Source organism: Mesocricetus auratus, unplaced genomic scaffold, assembly GCF_017639785.1.
Source record: "Mesocricetus auratus isolate SY011 unplaced genomic scaffold, BCM_Maur_2.0 Super-Scaffold_100026, whole genome shotgun sequence".
Taxonomy (NCBI): domain Eukaryota; kingdom Metazoa; phylum Chordata; class Mammalia; order Rodentia; family Cricetidae; genus Mesocricetus; species Mesocricetus auratus.
Genome location: NW_024429207.1, coordinates 14,048,733 through 14,073,193, shown reverse-complemented (window position 1 = coordinate 14,073,193; position 24,461 = coordinate 14,048,733). Strand labels below are relative to the sequence as shown.

Here is a 24,461-nt window from a genome sequence, read left to right as displayed (position 1 = left end):
CATTGTCCTTTCCCATCATTCCACTGTATAGTTTGTTTTATAATAATAGAGCCAAGTTATTCAGTGAAACCAACCTAAATGAGAATACTATATTATTTTGATAGTGGGATAGACAAAAGTTCATTGTTCTTTCTGCAAAGCCCCTTTAGAGTGAAATAAATCTAAGTGTCCTTTAGTTACATCCCAGAATTGAGAATCTCTAATGCAGAACAATCATGTTAAAGGTATTTATGATACACTGATCAGAGAGGAAAGTATATTATTCACCCGTACTAACAACAAAAGTTGATGCAAGTTCAACTTCTAGCCACTAGGCAGTCACTACTCCAGGTAGAACAGCTAATGCACATCCAGTAAATTTTTCTGCACTGTAGTGGAGGGTTTCTGTTGCAGTCAGTGGCATCAGCCAGCATTACAACCGTAGACTTGGAAGTGCCTTTCAAAAGAAGTAGCAGGTTTCATACTGACTTGAAGGAAATATTTAATGCATGCTGTAAGAATGGCTAGGGAGGATTTTGTGGTTATTAGAACATTAACTCTAGAAAAGTAGAATGACAATGGAGTGTAGAATTTAAAGGCAGAGAGGATTCACCTTTGATTAATTGGATTTTTTTAAAAACACATATTCATTAAGAAATCTTCAGGGAACTAGAAATGATCTGATAGGGTGTATAAGAGCTTCTTCTCTAGAATGTAAGCTTCTTGAACTCTTGGCATTTTTTCATTTGCATATTGTGTTGCAATTTGTTTTGAATTATGAGTAGATATGCATGTTTAATAGGCCCTGATATGCCTGGATAACTTAAACATCCTTGTTTTAAGATGTTTCATTATAAGCTTTTATATACACACATGCTGAAAAATCTAAAATATTTTTTATTCCTTATTTTATTTTATAATGGCATATTTTCATTTAATGTCTTATTATCACAAAATGCCAGTTCTTAATGATTTTACATTTTCCTGGGTTTGATTTTTATAGCAAAATGCTTTTTTTAACAAAACTTGAATTATGCAGTTTGTTCACATGAAATCACAATGTTATCCCTTTAATGTTATGGGTCCTGTATCCGCTATTTGCAGACATTCAGCCAGAGCCTATTACTGTAACTTCTTCATATTCTCTTCTGATTTGATGGCTCCATGTATCCAAATATTATAATATTCATACGGTAAATTGATCTTTAAGTTTCTTGCTATGAAATGTAAAGATTCATCAGCTCACCTTCCCATTAGAATATTTGTCATTTTTAAGTTCTATTTGATAAACACCAACAATACAGATAATATCATTGTGTTTTCTGTCCCTTAAATGTAGATGATGTTTCTGGATTATCTGATTTATATACAGAAATTTAGTATCGTCTACTTTATACCCTCTTTAGTGTTGCCATAGTTAGAAGCATTTACAGGCTATGCTACAAACAGTTAAATCTACAAGCTGTGTATAGATTGGTCCAAAAAATGAATTCAGTTGCATTCATATGAGTAAGTGAGGCTGTATTGTAGTTACATTAGTTATGAACAGTAAACTTGTAATTTGATGTACTTCTTCCTTTTCCAAAATACTTGCTGATCTTTATATGTTGTATAACAGTTTAGTTTGCAGTTCATACAAGAATTAAATGAGATGATAATCTAATCAGTAACCGGTTAACTCTACCCCTGAATTGCCTGTTCTTGTGATAGTTCTATTCATTGCATACTCAAATGTTTGTGTTTTCCCCCATTATCTGTTTCAGGCAGGCTAATGAAGAATATCAAATTCTGGCTAATTCCTGGCGTTACTCATCTGCTTTCTGCAACAAACTGTTTTTTGGAATGGTGGACTATGATGAAGGGACAGATGTTTTTCAACAGGTAAAGTCTCTGTATGTTATTTTGAAATACATAACTGAGTTTATTATTTTTGATACACTTTTTTACTGCCTGATTAAATACAAGTCACTGGGTAAGTTAGTGAGTATAGTAAGAAGTGATAGTAAATTTTGTGATGTGGCTGAAATAGAGTTCATATTTGGAGACTGCTAATCCCATCAATATATAGTTTTTACCTTTATATTATAGTAGATTTCTATTTAGAAGAAATGTGCCTTTTAGCATATAGTGGCTTTGCATGTGCATTAATCACTATGATATTATATATTGGTTAGGTTGTATTTCACACAGGCTTATGGCATTTCATATAGTATAAGTGCAGCCTACTTATTTATGCATATCATGTGTGTATACAATAAATGTGTGTGCATGGATGGATGAGTGTATACATGCATACATGTGTATATGGAAGTAAGAAGTTGACTCTGAATATTTTCCTTTTGCTCTCCCTTTTATGTATTGTTATTTTGTGTACATGTGGGCTTGATTTATGTATTGGTGTACATGTCATAAATTGCATGTTGCTGTCAGAGGACAACTTTGTGGAATTGGTTCTCTGTTTTCACCGGTACAGTTTTGTGTTAGGATGAGGGACATCATCCTAATAGTGTTTTTTGTTTTTGTTTTTTTGAGATAGGGTTTTTCACTGGCCGTGAGTATTGAGAATTTGGTTGCTTAGTTCATGGGGATGACTTGTCTCTCCCTCAGCCTCAGTGCTGGGGCTACAGATATGTGGTCCTGTATCCAGGTGCAGGTGGTCTGAGCTGAGGTCCTCAAGATGCTATAGCATGCACTTACCCACTTAGCTGCTTCCTCAGTTACTTATTTCCTACTCCAGCAGAGAGAGATTTATGTGTAAAATATTCCATATTTATCAGAAGTGTTTTCTAGCCTAGATCTTGACTATAAATCACCTGTAACCACATGTGTGAGAGAGAGAACATTAAAGAACTTCCAAGGATGAGTCACTAATCAAGTAGAACTGGTATCTTCTTTTTTTTTTTAATCTAAATTGTACAGAAAGAATAAGAAGTTAGGTTAAACAAATAAATGCCAAGAAAAGAAACAGAGCAAAAAATGTAATCTCTGGGTATCTTTTAAGAAAAGTCTTAGAATGTGCAGTGCAAGAGTAACTGAGATTGGGTAGTTAAAAGTGAACCAGATGTACTGCCTTGCACATTACAAAGGACACAGAGACTAATATAACAATGTCAGCATATGAAGAGCTCCCTCTTGTATAGCTGTGAGAGGATCGCAGGGAGGAATGAAGACGGAAACTTGGACTTTTATATAGGTGTCCACCCTCCCCTTGTGGGTAGAACTTTCATGGCCTCATTACCTCATGAAGTTCACACTTTTACAGAAGCAATTTAAATTTAACATGAATGTGTGTGTGTGTGTGTGTGTGTGTGTGTGGTTTGTTTTGAGGGAATAAACAGAAACCAGGGCAAATAGAAACCAAGTATTCCCTGGCTACCTGGAGCCTTAGAGTAAAGTGGAGGTGAATAGTGAGCATTTGATAGCATCCACAGTACAGTAGTGCAAATAAGAAGTACTTGGTACAGATATATTGCTTTTGAGAATTCAGATTTTCTTTGCTAAGCTGGTTGAGGCTCTGTAGTTATTTGGGACTGTTGTGAGAATTACACAACTACAGGTAGCATTCTTTTATGGACCAGGAGCTGTTTTGCCTTGACTATAAACATTGTCATTTTTGGCAGCTGACCTTTTGGTGATAATACTCACTTGGTACCCGTTCATCTAACTAATTACTTGATTTTGATTTGATTCTCATTGAGTGAGCCTCTGCTTTCTATTTTAAGGTCTTTTTAATGTAATCCAAGATAGCAGAAATTTAATACATTGATATTGTAGTTAGCTCTTCTATCAAATTACCCTATATCTTCTATCTTATTTTTAATAAACATAAGACTATGGCAGTGTTTTTGTTGGTATATTTTATGAGGACAGATTTTCTTTAAGACAGATTTTCTTTAGAAAAGTTTGCCATGCTTTTGTCATTTTATGACATATAATTAAGAAGTTGAACAGATATTTTTCTTATCTCTGATATATTCAAGTTGTTTATAACAAAATACTTGTGTCTGGTGCTCATCAATCATTAACTAAAAAGAATGACCTTTGCAATTTTTTTTGTTTTGTTTTGTTTTTGTTTTTTTCGAGACAGGGTTTCTCTGTATTATTTTGGAGGCTGTCCTGGAACTCGCTCTATAGACTAGGCTGGCTTTGAACTCACAGAGATCCTCCTGCTTCTGCCTCCCGAGCGCTGGTATTAAAGTCGTGCCACCAACGCCCGGCCCTGAGCTTTACATTTTTACTAAGAAATTTGATTTACCTGTAATGTGCCTTGTAATCAGTTCAGTATGTGCTCCCACTTCTCTGCTGCTCCGGCAGCTGCTGAACTAGTGGAGTGCTCCTTGTGCTGACAGATCACTGGGTTTCTGTTTGTACTTCTATGCATGGTCCATCATTTTAATCATCCAAGTCTGGGGAGAGAAAGAATGAAAAACTAGACAAAATGCCAAACTGGGGAGGTCATCGGTGTGCTGAATGTGACGTTCAAGCTATGTAAGCAGATTCAGCCATTCTTCTTCACTTAATAGTGCATCAAGATGAATAAAAGTAGACGTGAGCCCCAGAAAGCCATGCAGGTTTTCTTCATCATTCTTATTTTGGAAATTCAGATGAAAACGTATACAATGTTGGATGAGTATTATGCGATGTTGAGGTGTTGTTATACTTAGCATTTTGTCACTTGTTTTTCAGCTCAACATGAACTCTGCCCCCACTTTCATGCATTTCCCTTCCAAAGGCAGACCCAAGAGAGCAGACACTTTCGACCTTCAACGAATTGGGTTTGCGGCTGAGCAGCTAGCAAAATGGATTGCAGACCGAACGGATGTTCATGTATGTCCATGCATTCACTATAGTAAATATGTGTGTGAGAGAGAGTATGTATTATACATACACTTGTATATGTTTAGGTTGATTATCTTGGTTTGCTAGACAGTTGTAATGAAGCAGCAGGGGTTTTGGTTTTTTAGTTCATCTCTGGCCTTTTTTGCTTTTCCTTGCTTAAAGGAAGCTTTGTTTTTGCCATGCTGGGTTGAACCCAGGGCCTGTGTAGTGAGAATATGTATTCTGCCATTCAGTTACATCCCCAGCCCATGAAACCTGGACTTAGCAGTTGTTACTGGTAGTTGAATTTTGGTTAGTCCATTCAGATGCATTGTTGCATATTGATTAATCGATATTCTAAACAAACACTAAAAAGTATATTAGCTGGGTACAGTTTAATTTTAGGGACTAGAAAATGCAATGAAAATAGTTTAATATTATTAGTGATCAAAATAATTCTGAGAAGCAAGAAAGAAAGAAAAGCATGAATCTTCTATATATGTAGAGGAAAGTTTTAGTGCTATAGAAAACCCACTCTACCATGTATTGCTCTGGGGACTGGCTGTTGGTCTAACCATTCAGACAGCATGTGTACTATGTCTGTCAACAGTAATTTAACTTATCAGTGCCACTTCTAGGAATTGGAACTTAAGGGTGATTCATATTCTTAACCCTGAAAAAAATTTAACAACATTAATTTTAAATGAAAATTGGAAACAAATCAAATCCTAAAAAAAAAAGATTTTTGCATTAAATTCAGTGTTTAATAAGTAAATTGTCCATAACACAAAGAGGGATGCTCTCTCAGCCTGAACTCTTAGGGGAGTGCCTGGACCCTGCCCTGAGTGAAATGACAGACTCTAGATATCCCCTATGTGGAAGGAAATGGCTATAGGGTGGGAGGCTGGGGAGGATGGTGGGGGGGGTGCGGGAGGAGGGGAGGGAGAGGGAACTGGGATTGACATGTAAAACAAACTATTTAAAATTAAAATAATAAAAAACATATTGAATAAAAAAATAAGTAAATTGTCAGTTAGAAGACTGTGATATAGGGTTTTGTTTCAGCCAATGTTGTATGCATAGACTGGGACAGATAATTTATTCTGAATGTAAACTAACCAAAATTATGATGGGTATGATTTGTCTGTGGAGGGCTTATAGCTGTGTTTTTTTTTTTTTTTTGCTTTATTTGTTTTTTTTGTGACTTAAGCAGTTATTATTTTTTTGTTTTTTTTATCTTTTATTGCATACTCTTTATTTTCTAAGGCAGGATCTCTCTATTTTGTTGTCTAAGCTGGCCTTGCACACATAGAGATCCACAGTGCTGAGATTAAAGGTGTCTGCTGCTGTGCATAGTCACTTAATTACATTTTATTTATTTATTTATTTTTCAGTTTAAATTTAGATAAGAAACAAGGTTGCTTCACAAGTCAGTTCCAAGTCCCTCTCCCTTTCCCTCTCCTCCTCCCGTGCCCTCCCCCCCCCCATTATCCCCTCATTTCCCCAGGGAGGGTGAGGCCCTCCATGGGGGTGTCCATAGTCTTGTCATTTCATATAGGGCAGGGCCTAGACCCTTCCCCTAGAGTTCAGGGTGAGGGTGCACCTCACATTGTTCTATGGGAGTCCAAAGTCCGTGTGTATACCTGGGATGGGTACTGATCTGCTGCCCAAGGCTCAATAGATTACCTAGGCCTCCTCACTGACACTCACATTCGGGGGTCTTGATCAGTCCCATGCTGGATTCCCAGGCTGATGCCTGGGATTCAAGAGTTAGTCTTTGTCAGGTCAGCTGTTTCTGGGGATTCAACCAGCCCAGTCTTAATCCCTTTGGTCATCAGTCCTCCCTCTCTGTTACTGGCTTTCTTGAGTTCAGCTCAGTACTTAACCGAGGGAGTCTGCCCCTTCTTCGATCAGCCACTAAATGAAGTTTCTGTTTCCCAGACTCTCTGGCCATGGGATTGTAGGCTGGCACTCCCCAGATCTATGTCTAAAATCCATATATGAGAGAGTACATGCCATGTTTCTCTTTTTGTGACTGGGTTACCTCACTCAGGATGGTTTCTTCTAGTGTCATCCATTTGCCTGCGAATCTCAGGATTCCATTGTTTTTTTCTGCTGAATAGTTGAGTTGATCTTGTAGCCTGCCACTTTGCTGAAGGTGTTAATCAGCTGTAAGAGTTCCCTGGTAGAGTTCTTTGGGTCATTGATGTAAACTATCATATCATCTGCAAACAGTGAAAGTTTGACTTCTTCCTTCCCAATTTGTATCCCCTTGATCCCCCTTTGTTGTCGTATGGCAATAGCTAGAACTTCAAGTACCATGTTGAAAAGGTATGGAGAGAGTGGACAGCCTTGTTCTGTTCCTGATTTTAGAGGAATAAGCAGTTATTTTAAAGGTAAGAAACCTTGAGTTTTTACCAAGATATAAACACATTTTTCTGAGATGAGATAGTTGTCTTATGATATTTCCACCTTTCACCTATATAGTGTTATCACCCGTGTCATGTGTCACTGGCTTTAATGATACCTTTGTTAATAAGTTGTTTCTCAAATTGGTTTTGGTTTATAATGTACCAACAATGTATTAGTCCATTATAAGAAATAGAAGTTAAGACAAGGCTAGAATTCAGTTCTTAACACCCATGTCAGACAACTAACAATCACCGGTAACTTCAGGTCCAGTGGCTCTGATACACTCCTCTGACCTCCTAGGGCACTTGAAATCACATTCATGCATGTGCTCTCTCTTTCTCTCTCTCTCTCTCTCTCTCTCTCTCTCTGTCTCTCTCTCTCTCTCTCTCTCGGCGTCTCTCTCTCTGTGTGTCTCTCTCTCTGTGTCTCTCTCTCTGTCTCTCTGTCTGTCTCTGTCTCTTACACACATACACACTTTGTAAAAATAATAAATATTTACAATTTTTAAAAATATATACTGGTAATTAGAATGATTCTGACTTCTAACAACACTTATGTATTAAGTTCTTTAGTTGGATTAATTATAAACTACAAGTTGAAAATAGTTACAGATTGGTACACTTTTAGCAGTACATCCTTTACATAGATTCATCTGTTATCCTCTAAGCACATATGGTTGGTGATTTTTATTCTTATTCCAATCTTCAAGTCCAGTCCCTGTGCCTTTATTTATAAACACAAATTGACTTTTCCCTTGAAAATCAAATAGGATGAATTATACTTCTTATAGGCACATTAATGTTAGGAGTCTCATGAGTTCACAAAAATTAACATTTTATGAAGGGCGACACAATACATGTTAGAATTTTATCAGTTGATGTTTAACGTTTCCCACCTTTTGTGAGCCAGTTTCACGTTAAGTCATTCATTTAGTTGTCATGTGTTTTAAATTTCCTTCAATCTGTAGCATTTTTATAGCTTGTGGATCCTTTTAGATTTAGTAGATTACATATGTTAAGACCTTGTCATGCCGGGCGGTGGTGGCGCACGCCTTTAATCCCAGCACTCGGGAGGCAGAGGCAGGCGGATCTCTGTGAGTTCAAGGCCGGGCTGGACCGACAGCCTCCAAAACAATACAGAGAAACCCTGTCTCGTAAAACCAAAAAAAAAAAAAAAAAAAAAAAAAAGACCTTGTCCTTAAATATCTTGTTCACCAGAATTTTCTCTCTGTTTATTGCTAATACTTGCCTGGTCCACTTGTTGCCATGATGACTCAAATAATGGCTGGATTTCTGGCTCTATCTCTGAATTCCTTGTTATGTTTCACTACTCCTTCTCCTTTTCCTTCTCCTTCTCCTTTTCTGTCTCCTTCTCCTTCTGCTTCTGCTTTTTCTTCTGCTTCTGCTTCTCTGCCTCCTCCTTTTCCTCTCCCTCTCCCTCTTCTTCTTCCTTTTTTGACATGGAGTGCCTCCTACGTTTGGAACCTGGTAAACTTTTTTTTTCCTACCCGTGCAACTCTCCTGTTATGCCTGCTTATAATTTTTTGCTATTGTTTATTAGCTGTGTGCTAAAATTGCCTGAGATTTGACCCACACACACACACTGTTCCCCCTGGGCTCTGGTCCCTGAGACACAGCTCCATTAATAGTTTTCAAAGTATGCTCTTATTTTCTGATTTCCTCTAGGCTCTTTTTTTTTTTTTTGCTCTGCACTCTACCTAGCATTTTGTCCTCAGAGTCTCCACAGAAAATGTTTCTAGAACCAATTTGTAAATCATGAGTCTGTTCCAATTGTATCACTTTGTAAATATGGCTTTTATATGTTAAAATACAATAACATGGATGCAAGTTGACAGCCTGCAGAGTGAAGTAAATATTTACAAATCATATTTCCTGAAGACCTAGCCACATATCTAGGTATATGTGTGGCTCTTAAACCTAATAACAAAATATCAAATCTCAACCAAAAATCTGAATAAACCGTTCATTCATGAAAATATACATAAGGCTCATAAGTACACAGAAAGAATGTTCATCATTACATTGCAGGCAAATAAAAGCCCAAACCACAATAAGATAGTACTTAATACCCAGGAGGATGTTTAGAGCCAGTATGTTGCTAAGTGGCACTGTCAGAGAAGCAGAATAAATGGAATATTACTGTACTCCTAGAGTATGTGTACTGGCACTGGTACTTCAAAAACAGCCCCATCATTCTTTAGTTAAATATGGAGTTCTCTGTGAGAGATAATGAAAGCACAGATACCTGCAAACTCTGCATGCATGCTGTAGTTGCTCCTGAAAGTAGAGGTCATCTTGGGTGAATACAGGAATTAGCATACATAAGCTTGAGTGGGGAAGTTAGACTTCCAGGTTAGATTTGCATAGCTTTGTTAAGCATGGCATTTAAAGTCTCTAGTTGAAATAATTCACATGTTCCCACACCTCACCTTACCTTAACTTACCTTACCTTACCTTACCTTACCATGTACTAGCTAGTTGAATCGGTTTGTTGTGTAATCCAGAATAGCTCTGGGTTTCACATGCAGCATTTACATAGACTCCAGCATATGAACAAAAGAAAGAGAGTTTCTCTGTCAGCCAGCATGTTCAAAGCATGTATTTTTGATTCGTTAAGAGCTCTGTAAATGTACTGTCAAAGCTAGATGTGAAAAATAGAATGTCAGTTCTGTGAATTCTTTGTGTTGAAGATGGAAACACTATAGGTCGATTATGCTTCAGTGGATCGCCCCCACCCAGTAGTATATAGACAGCACAAAGGAACTGGACAGCATAAAAGAGAGTTAATAGGTGACTGTTAAAAAAAATAGAGGATGGGAAGTTGAGGGCAGATCTGAGAGGAGTTAAAGGAAGAAAAAACTTTCATCATATGTACTTGTCAAAGAAAACTAAATTAGTTAATTAAAGGTAGTGATGACAAGAGTATGAGTAAAAGAGAAGTGTGTTTACTCTTTACTCTTTTTAATAATAATTTTTTATTTACTCTTTTAGTTATCATTGCTTTGTTTGTGTTTTGCAGATTCGAGTTTTCAGGCCACCCAACTACTCCGGCACCATTGCGTTGGCCCTGTTAGTGTCGCTTGTCGGTGGCTTGCTCTATCTAAGGAGGAACAATTTGGAGTTTATCTATAACAAGACTGGTTGGGCCATGGTGTCTCTGGTATGTTACCACATAGCCTCCTGCCTCTGCTGCTTGTGAATGCGCTTTATAATAACAGAGTGAGCCAAATGAGATGTCATATTGTTTTTATAGGTAAAGTAGATTTGATTTACCATTCAGTTTAAGCTATGTATATGGCTTCTTCTATTTTTTACTATTAAAATATAATGACTCTAGAATGTAGCACATTCCAAAAATTAAATGTATCTTGAGAATATCTGTGTAAGTATGGTGATGAGTCAGTAAGAATTAGCAGTTTGAACTAATTTCTTAGCTGAAGAGATTTGGGTGTGTACTCGTTCAGTTTTCTCCCCAGCAGTGCTTATATCCTCACTGTGCGTTTGTCATACTTATTAGACACTGGTTGTATAAGAATGAGACACGGCCAGTTGTGGGGGTACACACTGGTTAACATATACCTGCTGTGCAAAGTTGTACAGGCTCTTATGAGGATCAGCAGGGAGAGCTGTAGGAGTGCTCAGGGAAAGTGCCGAGCCTGAAGTGGAGAGAAAATTGGACAAGCCGCCCAAGCGAAGCAGCAGCTGAATTGAAGAGGAATGGAACTCTGCAGTTGTTATGGACAGTGAAAGGAGCCGTGATTGTGCAGCGCTAGAAAATGGAAGGTGAACTGTTACATGTGGTGCGGGGTAGAAGGGGAAACACAAGCATGAGCAGGAATTAAACGGATGCTAGAGTGGTTACACTTCCACCAATGGGCATTGACTGAAAGTGGCTTTGCAAGACAGGGTCCAGATGATATTAACGCCAATCCATAGACCATGTTCTTATTTCATGTTTTACAAAGCTGGATTTTTGTCTTTGGCTAAAATCGTACCCACCCCCACTCCTTTAAATAATTAGCTAACAAAGGGGCAAGCAAGATGGTTCTGTAAGTAAAGGATCCTGCTGCTGAGATAGTCCACCTAATTCAGTCTTCAGAATCCAGGCGGTGGAATGAGAGCGCTAACTCCAACTTGTCCTCAGACCTACACACACACCAACACTGTGTCCGCCTGAAGAATAAGTGTAAAATGTCAAGAATTAGCCGAAGTGAAACATGTAAAACATCTCCAAAAATGACATGATTACTATGTGAAGTTTGAATTAGTTAAAATATTAAGTGTTAAATATAGATTGCAGGGATGAAGAGATGGCTAACTGGTTAAGTAGCGCTGCCAGCTCCTAGAGGTCTTGAGTTTAGTTCCCAGTGCCCCTGTGACAGTTCACAACCATCTATAACTGCAGTCTATAACTGGTGTCTTTTCCGATCTGATGCCCTCTACTGGTGGACATATGTACCTGCAGACAAACCACTCATACATAAAAAAGCAAAACTCTCCTCTTTGAAAAAGTATACATTATAAATAGAGGCACAAAATTTATGTTACAGAAGTAGGCTTAAACTATTTGTAGGAAATAAAAATATTTCCTAATATATGAAGGATTGTTCATTTTTCATTTCTCAGTTAATTTGAAATATATGATAGGAAAGCAAAATTTATAACACCAGATGGATTGTCTGATGTATCATATGCATGTATATCTACGTATAATAGAAATAGCATATGAAGGCTAATTTGTCCCTGGCTCACACACTGTTACTGTGTCTTAAGTAGTTCAATGTCATATTTAAATTGATGGGAATTAGTTTAAGATGCATTTTGTAATATTCAGAGGAGTATCTGGGAAAAAAAAGCAGAATACAGGTAGAAATCTATGGCAAGTGTTAAGATGGAAACTACTATAATTATTACCGAAGCAGTTACGAAACCAACAGAGGGAGAAAGCCTTGTGACATACAAATAATGAGAGACTTAAGTTCAGTGACATTAGTGTATTTATTGCATTACATGCAGACAAGTTTAGCATCAAATGAAGAAACAGAGCCCATCATACAGGTTCTAATAATGCAGTAGCAAACTGGCCTGGGTGCTGCCACATCAAGAACAATCTGAAGTCACTTAGTGCTAACTATATAATAAGCACATAAAAAGAGACTTATGGAGAAGTGCATGCATTCAAGAGCATAAGGTGGAATATTGTGTATCATATCTCCTTAATGTTTAGATGACAGTTATATCCTGGAATGTCTTGTTAGAAGACAGCAAGAAGCTGATTCTAAAGTTCATGTAGAAGAGTCTTGGAATATTGAGCTGGCTTTTTTTTTTTTTAAGACAACCAAAGACCTTACTTTAGCTGGCTTTGGCTTACCTAAAGCTATTGTAATCAAAATAGCATGGAATTGGTCTATGGCTTGATACCTAATCATTGGAACAGAGTGCTGGCAACCGAACATCTCACATGTACATGTTCAATTCACTCTTGAACACAGGTGCTAAGTAATAAAAATGAGACATACAGGCTGGCACAAGTAATGCTGGAAAATACCTAAGTGCAAATAATGAGTCAATTAAATGGGCCTCACATCTGTGAAATGTACTCAGTGGCTTATGGCTCCCTGTACAGGAGCTTAAGTGACACTTCTAGAAAATGGCAGAAAACTGTTGCATAAGATGAATGAATATGTAAGTGATAAAAGGATGAATTGTTCCTGATTAAGGTTAAAACTTCCTACTCTTTAAAAGTTGCCCTGAAAAAAAAAACCCGTAATATATAGACCAAATGAAAATATTTGGAAAGCATATGATAAGGATACATAGCTACATGTAACGCATAGGAAAACAATGCTCTCATGTTTAGAAGTAGACCAACGGCTTCTACTTAGGATGGAATAAATGCCTACTTCCTTTTGCTTCACCATGACACAACTGGAAAAGCTGGAGGGAATGTGAAACTCCAGTGTTCAGTTTTCTACAAAGTAAATGCCAATAGACTGACCATTCCAAGTGCTGTGTAATTGGCAGAGCATTGGTAACTTTTTACTTGTGGGGTTGAATTTAGTGTAGATGAGGGGGAGAGCGGAGATCATCTACAAAAGTAAGGAGATCTCAAGAGCTAAAAGAGTAGAGGGGCTTCTCCTGTGTTTCTCTTCCCTTGCACCACACCCCCTGGATTCCTGAATACAAAGCAGTAAGGGGCCTCAAAGTAGCTAGCTGACTTTGTGTATGCCTAGAGGTTTCCAAAGAAGAAATGCCCTAAGACAGTGAAGAGCAACAGACAGGCCCTGGATGGAACTTCCAGCTTAGAGACTGAGGGACCAGTTCCTGTCACAGCCTGTTTCTGTAGGGAAAGAATTGAGCCTTCTTGAGGCAGAAGGTGATTTAGGTGTCTTTCCCATACCCAGCGCTGCTTGGAACCTTAGCTAAGTTTGTGACTAGGACCTGGCTGCTACTTGTATGCCTCATTTTCTACAGGCCATATTTGAAACAGGAATCCTTGATGTCTGCTTGACACATCACCAAACCATGAAACCAAACTTAAGTATATTCTAGATAATACAGAGGGAGAGCTACCCCAGCCTTTGCTGTTGCTGTCTTAGAAGTGCCCCCTTAGGATGATCTGAAGAAGTTTGTAGACTTCTCACCCCATAAAGCATCTCTCATTGAGTTGTAAGGATTGCACCTTTGATTTTGAAAGGAACTGATCATGTTGTTAAATTCTCTTGGGTTTTTTTCATCAAAAGTTTTACATTTTTCCTTCATTGAAATTTTATGTGCATGTCTATAGCACGGAAGCTCTAAGGGCCAGTGGTCACTGTGTATATGGAAGCTGCTGGGAAGTTGGACTAGTTTTGGTCCACTTGGGAGAGGACTATGGAAGTAGCTTGTGTTGTTTCCCACCATTCTAAGAGTTCGTTTTTTAGGTTTTTCATGTAACCTACTATGCAAACTTGACTAGGAATGTGTAGGTAAAGGGAAAGACAGACTTAAAATTTTGTGTATACAATCTAGAAACACTACCCAAGACCTGCTGCCAGTGCTGGTGAGGTGTGCTTTGAGCTCTTTTGACCAGTTTAGAAAGTGATCATGGGTCCCCTAATTCATAATTTCAGTAGCACTCCCAAGAATGTCTAAAAGATGCATTTCTCTCATAAACTCCAGCCTGCCCAGTTACTAACATCTTCACTTGCTAATTTGTTGAGTTTCCAGGAGTTACATCTATTAAGACAGGTGACAGAACTGTAGCAGGTTACTTAACCTGTGTGAGGTAACAGAGCTGTGTGTGACTAGCAGCCCTTACTCAATGAGCCCATGTGAGGTGACAGCTGTGAGTAGCAGCTCAAGTGAACCCGAGTCAGTAGTAGGTGATGAAGAAGGCAGCTGCAGCTGCAGGATGGTCCCCCCCCCACAGAGCAGCACTGGGCAGTGGTCATATGACACACATCCTCAGCAATGGAATTGTCTTACTCTGGAGAGCCCTACAAAATGGAAATGCATTTCGGGGGGTGGGGTGGTTAGGCAGGCTTTAGGAGTGAAAAAGTCCTGAACTGAGAGTGGAGGAATTTCCTCAGCTAAGGTCTTCTCAGCCAGGTCTCCTGATGTTTCCATCCAACTGATACCCTGAAATGGTGGTACTCACATAAGCATGGTGGTTTAGTATTGACATGCTTGTATCCTTGACTCAGCTCCCTCTAGGACATTGTGATGGAGTATACCAAGTGTAGCATAGGAAGGGCACTCTACTCTTCTCCACTGCTATGAGCCCTTTTAATTACTTATCTCACCCTGAAAAGATAAACACATAGGACTGTCTTTGACCCAGACTCTTCAGATATTAAGCATAGAAAGCTAAGTTGACTGGAAGGCAAATGGAATTTAAGATGTATAGAAAGTAATTGGACATATTATTATGTAATAATTAAATACAGGTGAGTCTAAGCCTTTGGCTCTATAGATGCATGTAAGTTGAAATGAGACTTAAAAGGTTCTACATGTAAATTGTAATCAAATTAGAGCAAGAATGGCTATACTTAGAGTATGATATTCAAAAGAAAGGTGAATATTATGTAACAGAAAGGAACCAATCCATTGATGCTTGTGTATCATGTGTGCACAGTATTGGAGGATCTAAGTACACAAAAGAAATATGAGTAGAAGTAAGGAAAGAAATAGACAGCCATCCTTAGGGGATTTCAGCTTCCTGCTTTTACCAGTGGAAAAATCAACCAGACTGCCTTAAGACAATTAAGGAAACAGCTGATGTGAAGAACACTGGAAATCAGAAGAGCTCAAGAGACATAAACAGAACACACTTCATAGCAGCTGCAGAATACAGATGATTCTCAAGTTCACAGAAAACTTTCTCCTTAGTAATATAATAATACAGAAATCATATTGTTTTTTTCTGACCACATTGGCGTGAAACTAGCAATCAGCAACAGGAAAATCAAAATCAACCCAAATGATTGTTAGCAGAATGGAAGGGAAGAATAATATAATTATCTTTTAATGAAAAACAGTGAGTACAACATAGCTAAACCATTGCGGCACAGCAGAACTCTTTCTAGAGGGAACTTACATTAAGTCCTGAGAAAGCCAGAGCTCTCAAATAAACAGCCTGGCGCTTACTGTAAAGACAAGAAAAAGGATGGAGTAAAGCCAACGTTAACAAAGGATGAAATCAGATTTCAGCAAAACATGAAATAGATGGCAGATTGAGTACAAGGATCAATAAATTTTTTCTGATAAAATAACAATGAGAAAACTCACAGTTAGGAGAGAAGGTGTGGCAGTTATTCTGTGGATAATAAAACCACAACTATCAATATCAATATTCCTATGGATATGGGAATTTAGAGAAGGCCAAAGCATAGGAGTGTGTCCAGGCATGTTGCAAGCAGCACTTACAACTATAAAAGCAGGAATACTAAAGAAAATATTGCAAATTAGCACCAGAATTTTAAAATAGAAAGCATAAAATGGGAAGCAGTATGTCATAGGAAAGGTTAAACGTTATGAGTTTTGTTAATTGTAAAAGATCTTAATGATTGTTTAGAGGAGAAGTAAGATTGTGATTGTGAATATGATTAGGTGTCTCATAAATAGCAACCAATCATAATATTAAAAGGTTAATAAACTTAATTGATGTGAATATTGTGAATTAGGCAGTGCTTATCTAGCAAAAGCTGTAGTAGATATCTTTGTGGTGAAGATTAAAATCATGTTTAATTTTGTTTCACTATTCTTCATTTTACTCATGAAGTTTGTCAAGTGTGCAGTAAAAATATTAGGAGTAAAGGGGAAATTCACCACCAAATGATTTGCTTTTAATATAGTTGTCATTTGATGATTCAAGATAGCATTTTTAGGGAACTGACAATAACAGCCTGGTTAATTCCTATTCCTACGTTTCCTACATATGGTTCAGTTTGGATACATGATTAAAAATGAAGCATTTCTTATAATGGAACAAAGTATGTGGTGATAAAATACCCTCTAAGTATCCTGGCGGAAGAGGAAAAGGTTAGAGGAGAGGCTGCATATGTCAAAGTGGGATAAATTTGTATATGGAAATGACATGGTGAAACCTAGAAATTTGTCCAATTAAAATACCATGAAAAGTTAATCTAACAAGTTATCTCATTTATGTTTAGCATATTAAAAACAGACATGTGCAATGCGGTATGTATAATCCAGTGTCATACTTCAACAGCTAATTCTCACTTTGCCTATGTCTAATAGCCCATTATGTCCTGCATACTTCACATTTTATTTTCACCAACTAGGTAAGGATCTCCAGAACTGATAGGGGATTAACAGGGCAAACTAAAAGCAGACAGACCAGTTACCACAGGGCAGACTGACATACCAGCCACCACAGGGCAGACTGATAGATCAGGCAGCTGGCACCACCAGGCAGACTAGGAGACAGATAAGGCAGCAGGCACTTGAGAGCAGGTCTCTTCTCTGGGAACATGCAGAGTTTAGATCTCCACGCAGTATCTGTGCCTTTCCGTACCCCAGAATATTATGTTTGACTTCATGCTTTTAAGAGTAAAGATGGCAACACCTACCTAAGAGATTTTGATTTTCTTTGTACTGATTGCTATAAGTAAGTAAACAGTGGGTAAGCTGAGTCATGTCAAAACTAAGGTATGTTTTGTCTCAGCTGGATTTGGGGTTGCTTATTTCAGGGAGTACCCACATTTCTTTGTCAAAATACAGTTTTTCTTTCAAAGTGTTGTTGGAATTTAGAAATTTACTAGTATTTAAAGAATATCATAGCAAATCTTGTCACTGTTTCAGGTTAAAAGAATAAATACTGGTCAGTTTTCTTTTCTGAACTTTTACAACTTGGAAGAGCCTCCAATTAGCATATCAGAAGGCAGTTATGATGAATATTCCTATTTACTGAACTTACTTTATGGGTATGTCTTATAATAATTGTGCAAAGAAGTTTTATTATTTTATAAGCAAGAAAACAAAGAATCAGTTAAAATTAGCTTGCTAAAGTATGCACAGCTAGATACTCTCTGAACTGGAATTTGAGCATAATTACCTGTATTCTGTATTCACAAGGCTGGGTGTCTATAATTTCAGGCACATTTTTTTGTTTTTAATGTCTAAACCTCATGGCCATAAAGAACCCATTATGACAGCAAAAATGCATAAGAGACCATTTGTCTCGTGTATTTAAATATAGCAACAGTTGTCTGAATAGTGTTGTTGCTGTTGTGTTTTACTTTGAAACCTTAAGAGCTAATTAAATTGGCATAGAGGAATATATTCTAATACTCACAAATACATATTTGACAAGTAAATTTTGACAGGTGAACCACTCCCTGGTGGAGACTTTTAGAAGTTACTAACAGACTTCAAGAACAGACATGTTTTTAGACAATATATTACAACTCTACTAATGATAAATTGCTCATTTAAAAAATGAATTGCATACTTTTTTGCAATCTTCCTTTCTTTAACATAGATATTAAAATCGTGAGGTGGTGGCACATGCCTTTAATCCCAGCACTCAGGAGGCAAAGGCAGGTAGATTTCTTTGAGTTCAAGGCCAATCTGATATGCATAAAGCATGTTCCAGAACAGCCAGAGCTGTTACACAGAGAAGCCCTGTCTATGAACACACACACACACACACACACACACACACACACACACACACGCTCGCGCGCGCGCGCACGCACGCACGCACGCACACATATTTGCTGAGTGTGTGGCACACATCTTAAGTCCCAGCACTTGAGAGGCAGAAGCAGGCAGATCTGTGAGTTCCAGACCTGCTTGCTCTATAGAGTGAGTTCCAGGACAGCCAGGACTATGTAGAGAAACCCTTAGATTGTTCATTTTCATATACTCTCAGTCTGTTTTGGAGATTTTCTTAGATAGTAATGAAGCTTTGCAATATGCTGTCTTGTTTATTCGGTTTGCCAGATATTTTTCTGTTTTAAATAACCAACATCTCTCTTTTTTCCCCTTTGGAAGCAAGCATATATATTTCAGTTTGGGCAGAAATATTAATATCTGATTTGGAGAAATTCTATTAAAAGCTTCTAATTGCCTAGCGAAAGAAGAGTTCTTGGAGCACTTATCAGCCATTCAGGAAATGCATAAGTAATACAAAAGGAATTATCCAGACAAATAGTACTTGTAGAATCTCTTTCTCTGTGCTGTTTCTTTCCATGCACGTGCTCGTGTTCATGTGGATATGTTTATAGGGGTGCTTATGGAGACCAGAGACTGCCACTGGTATTTTCTATTTCTTTCCACCCAATTTTTTGACACAAGATCTCTCATTGATTGTGAAACTCAGTAATTCAACTAGGCTTGGCCAGCCATCTCTAAAAATATTCCCTTTCCCCAGTGCTAGAATTACAGGCATATGCCAACATACTCAACTTTCTCACATGGCAACTGGGAATTAACTTGGGTACTCATGCTTGTGAAGCAACCAGTCTATTCTCTAAGCCATCCCCAACCTCCTACCCCATGCTATTTTCTAGTAAAGATAAGGCTAGGTACCACTAGGTGTATGTTGTATAGTTGTTTCTTTAAGAACATAGTTTCCAAGAAATTAGTGTTATAAACTCTTACCACTGAGTAACCTGTCCTATAAGGGGAGTAATTATGTTTACTACTATACTTATTGCTTTTGGTTTACAAGTAGAATAAGCATAGAGTGTATATTGCAAAAAGGAGGAAATTATTCATCATGGTTTATGTATACGATAGAAAGATTTGAACTTCCTGGCAAAGAGGAAATGAGCTCTAGAGATATTAGCACATGCATATTTCATAGGTTCCTAGGTTCTGAGTTAAATTACAAAAGTGAGAGAGGTATACTTTACTGCTTCTTGGGCTTCTTGAGCAGGAAACATGATTCTCAAATACTTTGTATTAATAAAAGGCAACAACGGTCCATGGAACAGAATACAGATCGTTGGTTGGTTCTTGTTTTTTTCCTTTCCTTTTACTTGGAGAATTAACCATGTCCTGATTTATGATGTTGATAAACAATGAATGAATAAAATACGGAATTATAGTAGTACATAATTTCAAAGAACATAGGACAAATGTAAACATTGTAGTTTTCAAAAATCAGTGTTGTTTGAAATACTAGAATGGGTTAAAATTGTGTGGTTTGTAGCCCATAATGTAGGGCTTCATGGTACTGCTTGTTTTTCACCGATTACTTACTGTCATTTGAACCTAGGCAATATTAGTGTGCTGAATAGTAACATTCATTTCAAACACAAAAGAAAACATCCCAAGGATCTACAATTAAAAACATGAAAGATAAGATATCATTAAAAGTCTAATAAGCCTGCCTTATTATTGCCGTAAATCACAGTGGGGTAGAGCTCTTTCTGCCTGTTCCCACTGATGAGCTGTGCTAGTAGATGGCTCTCACACCCTAATGTTTCTCCTGCCTCAAAGAAATTATGTCAGTTTAATTACTTAGATTTTATGAGAAGCTTAAAGGCTAGAGATTAGTATAAATTCCCAGATAATTTTCACATTCAGGAAAGACCCTTAAGCTTTTAACACATCCTAATTTGTTGGAATAAACATTCCAAGCTATTGGGTGGCTCAGATTTCAGAGGGTATGCCTCTGCTTACATATTTTATTTATTTAATTAATTTTAGATTCTCAAGGCAGGGTTTCTCTGTATAGTCCTGGCTATTCTGGAACTTGCTCTATAGACCAGGCTGGTCTGAATGCAGAGCTCCACCTGCCTCTGCCTCCCTAGTGCTGGGATTAAAGGCATGGTCCACCACCACCCTGCTTCCCATATGTATTTTCATAAAACTGTATCTTTTGACTTATATAATGCTGCCTCTGTAGCTTGTTGTTTGGTTCTTTTGTAAGTGGGAAACAAATAGTGGTTCGTGTTCATTTTTCAGTGAAGTAGGTATTTGAGCAGAGCCCCAAACACTTCACTATCAAACAACTGAATCATTGTAAGATAGGTATGCCTCCTTTGTAAATAGGTAGTCTTTATATGCAGTCTAGTGAATACCTACGGAGAATTCTGACAGTATCCTGGAATGAGTTTATATTTTTAGAATGTAGTTTTTTCAAACCTGTGTCTTAATTTTCTCTACTAAGGAGAAACAGTTTAGTATTTTGATTATATGATGAGGGGATTTATTTTCTGGTCCTGTCTGTTTGCTATTCTCTATGACTCATGTACCTTTGTAGGCTAGGGAAAAGATCTCCAATTTTGCTGAAAATATTTTTTGTCTTTTACCTGGGTTTCTTCCTCTTTTTCAATATGCTTTTATTCTCATGTGGTCTTTTTGTAGTTTCCTAGATTTCCTTGATGTTTTATACCTGGGTCTTTTTAATTAACATTTTATTAACTGGGGTATACATTTCTTCTATCTCATTTCTGTATCTTGAACTTCATGAATTGGGCTTACCTCTGAGGTTCCTGGCTAAGTTCCTACATTTTTTCATTTCATTTAGCAATCTATTGTCCTGGTTGATACTGAGTATATTTCTATGCTGGTGTCTAAGCATCTGGATTTGGGATGATTGTAATTGTAGGTATTGATATCTGGACTTGTGTTTGTTGGGTGTGTGTTAAGTTCCTTGGATTCTGTTGCCCTTCTTGTCCTTAGAATAGTATGGTAACTGTGTATTGCCTGATAGGGAATGCTTCTGAGATCATGCCAGGTGTGGCCATAAGGGGTCCTGGGTAGAATGGGTTTTTAGATATTGGAAACTAATACTGAGGAATAGGGATGACCTAGAAAAGGGAGAGGAGTTGAAGGGTAGGGGGAAGAAAGCTGGGTGCTGCACCAGGATCTGAGTAGTCATCTTGGAATGGGGGCAGAGAGGAATGAGAAATCATAGCAGGCAGTCTGTTACAAAGCTGAGGTTGACTCAGGAATTGGAATTGGTAGAGAAGGGAGAGATTTAAAGTAACCTATGTGATTCCCTGGCCAGCATGGCAGCTGGGTTTCCAGGAAGTTCCTGTGGGAGTTAGTAGCTGAGACAGAGGGATGAGATGGTATTAGAGGAAGGTTGTATAAAAAGATCTGTGTGATCTCTTGGGAATAGGGGCAGAGAGGAAGGGGAGGCCACAATAGGTGGTTTACAAAGTTGGTGATAAGACTCTGAGGATTGGAATTGGAGTGGAATAGGAAGAATGAAGATTGTCTGAGGAAGTTGGTCACTGAAACAAAAGGATTGGTTGGTGTAGGAAGGCTGTAGGAGAAGATCTGTGTAATATTCTGGTAATATTCAGCTGCATTCTTTTATTTTAAAGATATGTGAAACTTAAATCATGTAATACTAAATTATGAATCTGCTTTCCTGCATACTTAGTTCTTTTATACCTATGGGAGATTGGTTCCAGAATTCATATCTATAGCACAGCCTGCAGGTAGTCATGTCCTTGATGTAATTGTTTACATTAAAATCATTTGTAGGTTACCTGTAAATGCTTATCACATTTTACCATGTAGGGACCAATACCATGAAAACATGTCTATACATTTTAGAGTACTCAAAATTTCTTAAAATTGTTTCTGATCGCTGGTGAACTGAATTTACATGTGAAACCCATAGATACAAAGCCACAATATGCTGAATTCTGTTGAATGCTTGGATACCTGGCAAGCAAAACATCTAATGCAAACCCATTGCTTAGAGCTGCTAAATGTATAGTGGCATGAACCACACTTGTCCCTGGAGAATCTCAGGAGTTGAGTAACCCATTTTGAAAACATAAACATGCATGTTAGGGGGAGTGCGCCTAGTTTAATCACAAAATTCTAGAAACTTTATGCGAGATGCCACAATATGCTGAGTTCTGTTGAATGCTTGCCTCGTATACAAAGACTAGAAGTCCATATCTTTTATAGCTGTGAGATAGGTCGTGTGTCCTTGTAGACTTGTCCACTATGAAAGTGCTCAGTAAGGATTTGTTGAATTAGTGGAAGTTAGGTGAACAGACTGTTTAGATGTAATGAGATTTTTAAGACATGGTTATTTTCACTAGTAATGTACCATTAAGGCTCATGTTGAGGAGTTAGTACGTTTTATTCTTTCTTCTTGACTTCTGCTATTTATTTTAAAAACAATTTTTTAATTGTACATACCAATCCCAGTTGCCCCTCTATCCCCTCCTCCAGCTCCCTCAACTTTCCCTCACCCCACCTCCATCCACTCCTCAGAGAGGGTGAGTGAAGGAAGGTGGAGTTTCTGTCACCCCAGTCCCACAGCATGCTTCTTGCTGGCTAGACCTTTCTTAATTATTAACCCATTTCTATTAACCTCTGTTATGTCACAAGGTTGTGGCTTACCCTTCATACTCATACTTGGGCATGTTGTTCCTTTGGTGGCTCTCTCTGGAGACTTACTCTCCTTACCTCTTCCCAGAATTTTCCTAGTCTGGTACTTTCTGCCTGGCTACTGGCCAATCAGCATTTATTCATCAATCAATAAGATAAACGTATTCACAGCATACAGAAAGACAATCCCCCATCACTCATGTAAATATTTAATTGAATCCAGACGTATAAGAGAACAAACCGAATTATCAGTCTAATTGGGAGCATAATACTTTCATCAGAAGGTGTAGCTTTGTATTGTTAGACAAGAATATCTTAGAGCAGAGACCGAAGAAACTGAAAAAGAAGAAATCAATGAGCTTTTATAACGTTAAGAGCTGTTTACTAAGTGACACTTAAGAAAATGAAGGGAAAAGCATCCATTTGCTAAGTCTTACTTGCTCTCTGTATATTTTAAAAAGTACCTGGATCCACAGTATAAAGAACTTCAATGAGCCGCTAACAGCAGGGCATGTAACCAAGTATATTTTTAAAACATTTGAAAAACAATCTTTTTTTATTTTACATACCAATCTCTGTTCCCCCTCCCTTGCTTCCTCCAGTTCCCCCACCTTCCCCTCACTCCCATCCATATCTCAGAGAGGGTGAGACCTCCCATGGGGAGCCAATAAAGTCTGTTACATCACTGTTGAGACAGGACAAGGCCCTTCGCTCTGTATCTAGGCTAAGCAAGGTATCCCTCTATTAAAAGAAGACAAAAGATCACACTATCACCCAATGTTAAAATTTCATTCAACATATGAAAATATGTTCACTTTCCATGATCTCTAAGGCTTTGTAAAATTAAATTGTTATTTGACCATACCAGGCTTCAGCTAGGATATGCAGGGATACAAAGTGTTGAGATATGTATCAGTGCATTTAACTCTCCCTCTGAAATCAAGCTTCATTGTATCTATGAAGGAGAGCATGCACTGATGTTTACTGCAGCACTTTCAAGAAAATACCCTCCCTGTGGAGTCTATCTTGGCAGCTATTAGACTGACAAGGGTTCTTTCTTAAGATAGTAGTTAGTGCTCTATAGTTTTCATTTGTGTAATTTACAAGAGGATGTTCACTTTGTGATGGCTCATAGAAACCATGTCCTCATGAATAATGCATGCTTTGTATATATTATTTAATAAAAGTCCCGCTTATTTCAATGAAAAAAAATCAAAATAATCAAATTAAAGAGTATACTGAAATGGTGACATTTTAGCAGTTAAGAAGAACAGAGATCATACTTTAAAGGCTGGTGGCATGAACTTGGCATGCCTTGCATTTTAGAAGACTATTGAGTCAGCATTTTGTTGTGTCTTGTGAAAATTTCCACAACTTTGAGAATGCCTGGGTTTCTGTAAGTATGTCTGTCACTGC

The 24,461-nt window shown here is 37.8% G+C and overlaps 1 protein-coding gene across 2 annotated transcripts in view; it reads left to right on the top strand.

Annotated features, from left to right (window-relative positions):
• Tusc3 (tumor suppressor candidate 3) overlaps positions 1-24,461 on the top strand; it is a 141,825-nt gene that overhangs the window by 62,656 nt on the left and 54,708 nt on the right. For both annotated transcript variants that reach the window (XM_013110877.3, XM_005066634.4), the window contains exons 3-5: positions 1,743-1,860; positions 4,666-4,806; positions 10,249-10,389. In XM_013110877.3, the coding sequence (XP_012966331.1) occupies positions 1,743-1,860; positions 4,666-4,806; positions 10,249-10,389 (400 nt within the window). The remainder of the gene's footprint in view (positions 1-1,742; positions 1,861-4,665; positions 4,807-10,248; positions 10,390-24,461) is intronic.